An 8,349-nucleotide genomic window follows, 5' to 3' on the forward strand; every position below is an offset into this window, starting at 1 on the left:
ACACTAACATATTTTCCTGGCTTGAGCATACTCTTAAAACTAAAAGAAATCAATTATATTTTCTGTAATTTTTCATTCCAGAACGCGAACTTTGTTTATATGAAGCAACAAGTAAGTCTGTAAATTCCAAAATAAAGCCTTCTTCATATCTTAGTCCCTGGCATCGCCATGTGTAACTTGTCATTCATTCCACTTGTTCGCAAAATATTCCACGACATGTTCCTGTTAACAGAGTCGAAGACTTTCCTAAAATTCACAAAGGCAACACACAATTTTGAATTTTTCAGTAGCTGTGTTCGCATAAAAGGAGTAAACATGTGATCTATGGTGCTATATCCCCCACCTAAATCCGGCTTGTTTTCAGTATTGTTTCCTGTTCTGCCCATTTTGTTGATCTTTTATTCAAAGTTTACTAATATGCTGGTAAGAGCAACTCCACGATTGTTATCCGGATTGTTTAGTCTCCATTTTATATACTGGAACGATGATTTATTTACCCTGTCCGCAGGGAAGATTCCATCACAAAATAATTTGTTAACGGTACAACGAGAAAATCCCCAGCACATAGAAAATCGCCAACAGATGTATTTGCTTGTTTTGTCATCTCAATCCAGATTCTGTCTGGCCCTGATCTTTTACCTGTTTTTAATTTCTTTAAGCTGTCAATTACTTTTTGTCTACTGATTGGGTCGTTCATAATTAAAGGTTCATTAGAATCCCCAGCGTCATCAAACACTACATCATTCTCGGGGTTAGTGTTATTAATTGTTGTAAAGACTACAGCAAATGATCGTACCACTGCTGACAGCTAATGTTATATTTTTCTTAAATGAAAATAATAAAATTATCATTCACTGATCTTATCGTTGAACAGACTAAGCTCGAATTTTGATCGAATGCTTTAATTTTTTTTTTAACCGTAATGTCCTTTTCGTTCATTTTCATAGCTCTGTTTACGATTCTCTTCAGTTTTGTACCACTGGAAACTCCTAAGAAGACCCTTTACTACTCTCTTCTTTTTCGTTGACACTTTTCATCAAACCATTCATCATATTCTTTCATTCCTATTGCAACCTTTCAGATCACACAAGCAGCAGATCCATACAACGCACGTGAAAAACACAATCATCAATCTTAAATTTTATATATCATAAGTATTCTTTTGGCATCCCGGAAAATGATGACTGTCAAGTTCATCATTGAATATCTGGACACACACACACACACACACGCACACACACACACACACACACACACACACACACACACACACACACACACACACACACACAAAAATGCACCATGTATGCCCTATGTTTTTGTTCTGTATACGTCTTTGTCATCTTACACTTTCTTTTCCTGTTACGCATTCAGTTAATGTAATGTATTGTATTCGTACTGTTTAGTTATATTAAGATTAGTGCATTGTGCATCGTACAGACACGGACACACAGACACAGACACAGACAGACACAGACACAGACACACACACACACACACACACACACACCAAGACAGAGAGACAGACACTACTACTACTACTGATAATAATTCTTTCTTTTTTTCATCTGCTTGTCAACAGACACTGACCAGCTGCGTATTGCAAAGAGAGAAGCACCTAATATCGAAAGCCCTGGCGGTGTTGGCCTTGTGAAGTCTGATGGTGGCGACCAGCTGCGTATTGCAAAGAGAGAAGCACCTAATATCGAAAGCCCTGGCAGTGTTGGCCTTGTGAAGTCTGATGGTGGCGACCAGCTGCGTATTGCAAAGAGAGAAGCACCTAATATCGAAAGCCCTGGCGGTGTTGGCCTTGTGAAGTCTGATGGTGGCGACCAGCTGCGTATTGCAAAGAGAGAAGCACCTAATATCGAAAGCCCTGGCGGTGTTGGCCTTGTGAAGTCTGATGGTGGCGACCAGCTGCGTATTGCAAAGAGAGAAGCACCTAATATCGAAAGCCCTGGCGGTGTTGGCCTTGTGAAGTCTGATGGTGGCGACCAGCTGCGTATTGCAAAGAGAGAAGCACCTAATATCGAAAGCCCTGGCGGTGTTGGCCTTGTGAAGTCTGATGGTGGCGACTAGCTGCGTATTGCAAAGAGAGAAGGACTTGGTACTCTATTCAACCCTTTCAAATAAATCAAATGCGAAGGAAATGAATCCTTAATGATATTAGCGCATTCATTATAAGTTAGGTATTTTTATCAACTGAAGTCTTTGATGCTGTTGATTGTATTTGTTTTTTGTTGTTTTTGCTATTGGTTGTGCAATCAAACTGACCAGTCGTGTACGTTATGCAGTCTCTACCCGTTCTCTCACTACCCCCTCTCTTTCTGCCCATATCTATTGTGATAATGAGGATTAATTCAAAGCACGTCATTCAAGCAATCTACTTAAAGTGTTCCATCGCAATATGTGTGGACAGACTATCAATGATTTTGAAGATTTTATGATTTTCTTCAGGCATTTGCACTAAAGGACTTCGAAGAGAAAACAATGGTGATAACAATAAACAAAAAGACTGAATAAATAGAAAATAAGGAAACAAATGGATCAATAAAATGCGGTACATTTATGCACCTGTGTATGTGTGAAATGGAAACTAGCTTATTTCTAACTCTGCTATCCTCATCTACATCCAGGGTGGTCAAGTTCAGCCTGAACGTTCCCCCTGTCCATCTTTTAATCCAGGTTCATATCGGAAGTAGAAGGGTACAGGGACAGACGTGTGGTGTGTTCAGTGACATCTCCTGTCAGTGATGAGCACCATGCTGAAGTCTGTTCCTCCCACACCACATGACCTTGATGAACTCCTCCCTGAACCTCCTTCCCGTCAGACAGTACAGGTAGAAATTCACTGCACTGTTGGTGTGCATGAGTAAAGAGCACATGGTAGTAATGAACACTGATTTGGCCATATCGGAGGCAGATAATATTCCGTAACTTGGATAAAAATATTGCAGAATATAATTGAGGGAGGCTGGCAAAGTCAAAACTAATAAAGACATGGACACTACAATAACAGTCAAAGTCACAGAGTCAGCTGCTTTCTTACGGGCTTGAACTTGCTCAGAATCCCCTTGGCTTAAGTGGCTGCCAGCTGCTTTGACTGACACATTGAGTTTCCAGACAAGAACACTGTTCGACACAGCTAAGAACATGAATGGCAGAAAAGAGTACACTAATAGTTCTAGGTAAACAAATATCTTTTCAAAAAAATACATATAGATTTTGTCATCGTAATTTGCTACACAGAAAGATCTCCCATGACTGGGGTAATAACTTAGATGGAAGCCAATGAGATAATGTGAGTACAGTAAGGCAAAGAAGACAGTGACTCCTGTAAGTACTAGAAATACAGTTCGGCGTGTACACAGTAAGTTGACACGATGTGGCCACACAACAGACATTGCTCTGTGCACAGTCATACACACCAGATACCAACAACTGATCGTGCCGCCCCCTCCGTACAGCCAGGAGATAACTTTGCAGACCACGTCATGTGTGGCCGTTAAGATGAAGTCAGAAATTCCTCTTACCCATGTTGGCAGTGTGGAAACGCACAGAAATATGGTGTCCATTATTGCTGTTGCCGTGAAGTAGATATTCACGGTGGAGTCATCTGACGACATACGTCGCATAATGACGATGGTCATGACGTTTCCAAATAAACCAGACATAAAAACGAAAGGTAAATAGATCGCCTGCATGTAATATGCAGCCATGTAGAGTGGATAGCTCCGCCAAGGCAGTGTTTGGGTGTTTCCATACATGTCCGCTGTGGTGGAATCATTCCACGTGCCAGAGAGCAGCAGGGTTGTCATTGCTGGGCTGGTGTCTCCCGGTGTAAAAGGTGACTGAAAACGAAACAACAGGCCGTTAGAAAAACTCAATCAAATGAAAACTACATGCATACTCTGCACTCCAAATCACGAGTGGAAAACCACACACACACACACACACAGACACACACATACACACACACGCACACACACGCACACACACATCCTCGTACGACACCCTAACACGAACAGACGCAGACACACAGACACAGACACAGACAAACAAACAAACACACACACACACACACACACACACACACACACACAACACACATACACACACACACACACACACACACACACACACACACACTCACACAAATCCGCGTGTTCACCCCCCACCCCGCCCCTCCACACACAATCAAACAAACACACACATAAGCACAGTGCGCGCTTGCCGACACAATGCCTCCAACACCATACATACAGGTACATGTACATAACGAACTGTGCAATGAAACTTACAAGCTGACAAAAAATTAAAATTAGGGTCAGTGGGGCAAACGGTCAAATCACACGAATCGAACACACGTCGGTCTTTCCATAGGACAGAAGAAAAAGAAATCGCAAACTCATCACACTATAAGCTTTGTAAACAAATATTGACAACTTTGTAATTACACGTTCTGATAAAACGGCAGGTCAATGTCCTTCTCTTCAAGTCTGATACAAAGCCATGACATGACACTGTTTCAAAGGCTGTGTGACAAAATGTTTTCTGATCGTCAGAAACAGGACTAACCAAAACCACACATGTACAAAGCATTTCTAATGGAACTAATCATTGTGACATAATTTTGCTGTTGCAGATGTAGCAGCATATTACACATGTTTTCTTATGTTGATGATCATTGTTTAATTTTGGCAACAGTAACCGCAACTTCATACATTCAACATGAGTCGTCATATACAAGTATACCACTGACAAATTAACATACCTAGGACTGTCACATAAACATACATAACGTTGGCAAACATACCTGACATTGGAAAATTACCATACTTAACATCAAGTTAATCACCGGATTCATTCTCACATCATCGGTAGTTAGAACTAAAGACAGCTTTAACATGATTGAACCACTAGTTCTTTTGAAATACTGGTCTAACAAAATATACGCGTTTGCACAGACCGAAAAGCGTTAAAAAATTCAGAGAATCATTCAAATCAATTTGCAAATCTTCGAGAAATTGTCGTTATAATTTTATCTCTCTTTAGAACCAGAAGTTCCGTATATTTACACCTTGTATCTGACTCAGTTTAGCTATCATTCAAAATAATATGGTAACCTTTCAAACCGTTGATTAAAACCTTTTCTTTTCTTTTTTTCCTGTACTCCAAGAGAAGTCACCCTGCCTTCTTGGCTCAGTTATAAACAATGTCTAGTATGCACTCACTGGCAACTTTAAGATATTCATTCAATTTTGCAAGTGGGACTCTTCATCAATAAGACCTACAACAAGGTCTGACTACATGGCATCACAATGTGAAATATTTATCGGAATCCCACTTATATCTGGAACTGAACACACGAAAACTTCTTGCTTGGGTTCGACCATTGGCAACACACTGAACTGCACACAAGTATCGAGTAAACAGTGAGAAAAAACAAACTGATGATGATACAACCATTCTAGGATACATGTTTAAAACCACTACAACATGGCCATTGACAACAGACTCCCAAATCTTTCACCACTACACCACTACAGAGGATGCTGCTCAAGCTACAAGGCTACAATATTGACCTGGTGTACAAACGATGATTCGGAATTTCCCATGCACACACACTAGCAAGGCTGCCAAGCAAGAAAAATAACACAGCACCCGACCTGGACATCTGATTCGAGTGTGTATAATTCACTGCAGAAGGGCTTGACATAAACGTGAGGATATTACAGTTGATCACAGCCACACGAAGTTCATCAGAACCATTATCAATAAATACCTGGGCACATTCCACCCAGGATCGGCCTGAAGAGTTCCAGTCTTACTGGTCATACAGAAATGCATTCTCTGTTGAACATGGTCCAATCTTCAGAGGTGAAAGACTCCCAACCCCCAACAGACAGAACCAAACCGTCCTGGACCAGCTCTACAGTGCACATCAGTGAGTGGAAAAGACGAAGCTAATGACCGGAGATGGAGTCTGCTGGAACAACACCAACAAGGACATTGAGAACCTCAGCAGGACCCAGACCTTACCCTCTAGTGTTTTCACACAGCCCCCATCAGCCCAACCCTCCCTTGTCCCGTTGAAATCCTCACAGGGAGAAAGACACATTCCAACATCCCCTCCATGCTGTCAAACAACACACCTATCAGTAACATCAACACACACTCCAAGCTACAAGTAGTCCAGAAAGTGTATCATGACCACAGGACAGACAACCTACCAGCCCTCTTCGCATGACAACCTTGTATGTTCCAAGACCAACCTGCTAAATGGCAGGAAGTTGTAACAGAATATATTGTTTTCTTCAAACGCCATTCGGGCAACAATTGAGGAGCAACCAGTTCCACCTGTGTGACACTGCAGCTGAACCACAGACATCTGACGGATCTCCATCTGTGCATCCGGTACGAGTGTGCTTTTTTCGGGGGAGGGGAGGTTGTTGTTGTTGTTGTTGCTGTTGTTGTTGTTGTTGTTGTTTTGTTTGTTGCTTGTTTTGATGTTGTTTTTTTTTTTTTCTTTCTTTTATTCTACTTTCGTGCCGAGCTCTCTCTTGACACGAGTTCGGCGTGAGCGCCCGTCTTGATCTGGCTTGCCATCGCCTGTCCCCGGTTCCGGAGGCAGGTTGTGACAATCACGCAGCACAGACACACTGACAGACAACGACAGAAACACACCACCTCCGTCCATTGTCCCCATCCCCCTCCCCAACCACCACACGCACCCGTCTAATATCACTTTACAGTGAAAAGATGTTAAACTAAGAAAAGAAAGAAACACCCCCACAGACAACAAAACAAACACATCACACAACAAAAACTCACAGACAGTGAAAACGTCAGAAAAACAGACAAACTGAAAGACAGCAAACCAGACACATCCCTGATCGCAGATAAGCCAAACACACCCCACATTACAGACAAACTAAGAGACAGCAAACCAAACACATCACACAGTAAAAACTCAGAGACAGCAAACCAAATACATCACACAGTGAAAACTCAGACAGTAAACCAGATACATCAGACACTAAAAACTCAGACAGTAAACCAAATACATCACACAGTAAAAACTGAGACAGCAAACCAAATACATCACATAGTAAAAACTCAGACAGTAAACCAAATACATCACACAGTAAAAACTCAGACAGTAAACCAGATACATCAGACAGTAAAAACTCAGACAGTAAACCAAATACATCACACAGTAAAAACTCAGACAGTAAACCAGATACATCAGACAGTAAAAACTCAGACAGTAAACCAAATACATCACACAGTAAAAACTCAGACAGTAAACCAAATACATCACACAGTAAAAACTCAGACAGCAAACCAAATACATCACACAGTAAAAACTCAGTAAACCAAATACATTACACAGTAAAAACTCAGACAGTAAACCAAATACATCAGACAGTAAAAACTCAGAGACAGAAACCAAATACATCACACAGTTAAAACTCAGACAGCAAACCAAACACACACCAATACCCCCTACACACTGGCTCTGGCCGTGCTGTCCACACACCCGCCAAATATGGACAATGATGAGAGACGAAGAAAGAACCAAGACCTGAATAAAACAGTCTGAGGTCTGACTTCGCTCTCTCCCCTCTTCCTTTGAAAGTGATCCGAAACAACATAAACAGCCATTCCAAACGAAACAAAATATCAAACAGAAAAAAGCTCTCGTTTACATTCAGTTCAGACAGACTAGTTGATAGATACTCTCTGAGGATGGGGATTTACAGGAGGGCTTTTATCAATCATCATGTGATTATTGAGAATCAAACGGTTCAGGTCTATCCTGCAAATGTCAGCGAATGACGATTAGCTGTAAGACCTCCCTGCAACATGCACATCAACAAGGAACAACCTCCAGTTTGACAGAACAGAATTTTCTCGACCTTGTCCACTTGACTAAATACTCACATTTCTAGCTTTATCACGTCATCTTTTTCTTTTTCTTTTTTCTTTTCTTTCTTTTTACTACATCATATTTTTAAGATGGAATTTCGAGCTTCAGCCTTTATCAATAGCCCTGTTATACCATTGTCGTTTTTCGAACAACATTTGTCTATTCTGCTTTCTGTCAGACCACACACGATGACACGCCACATGTGTATATAGCAGAGGATGCCACAGCGATTCTGCTTTCTGTCAAACGACACACGATGACACGCCACATGTGTATATAGCAGAGGATGCCACAGCGATTCTGCATTATGTCAGACTACACACAATGACACGCCACATGTGTATATAGCAGAGGATGCCACAGCGATTCTGCATTATGTCAGACTATACACGATGACACGCCACATGTGTATACAG

The 8,349-nt window shown here is 41.3% G+C and overlaps 1 protein-coding gene across 1 annotated transcript in view; it reads left to right on the forward strand.

The window, feature by feature from the left end:
- The window catches only part of LOC143280270 (uncharacterized), a 14,546-nt gene extending 11,058 nt beyond the window's left edge, over positions 1 to 3,488 (forward strand). The window contains exon 5 of the mRNA XM_076584901.1: positions 1,583 to 3,488. Within this exon, the coding sequence (XP_076441016.1) occupies positions 1,583 to 2,079 (497 nt within the window). The 3' untranslated portion in view covers positions 2,080 to 3,488. The remainder of the gene's footprint in view (positions 1 to 1,582) is intronic.
- The last annotated feature ends 4,861 nt before the right edge of the window (positions 3,489 to 8,349 follow it).

The sequence above is a fragment of the Babylonia areolata genome, chromosome 3, assembly GCF_041734735.1.
Source record: "Babylonia areolata isolate BAREFJ2019XMU chromosome 3, ASM4173473v1, whole genome shotgun sequence".
In the NCBI taxonomy this organism is placed as follows: Eukaryota; Metazoa; Mollusca; class Gastropoda; order Neogastropoda; family Buccinidae; genus Babylonia; species Babylonia areolata.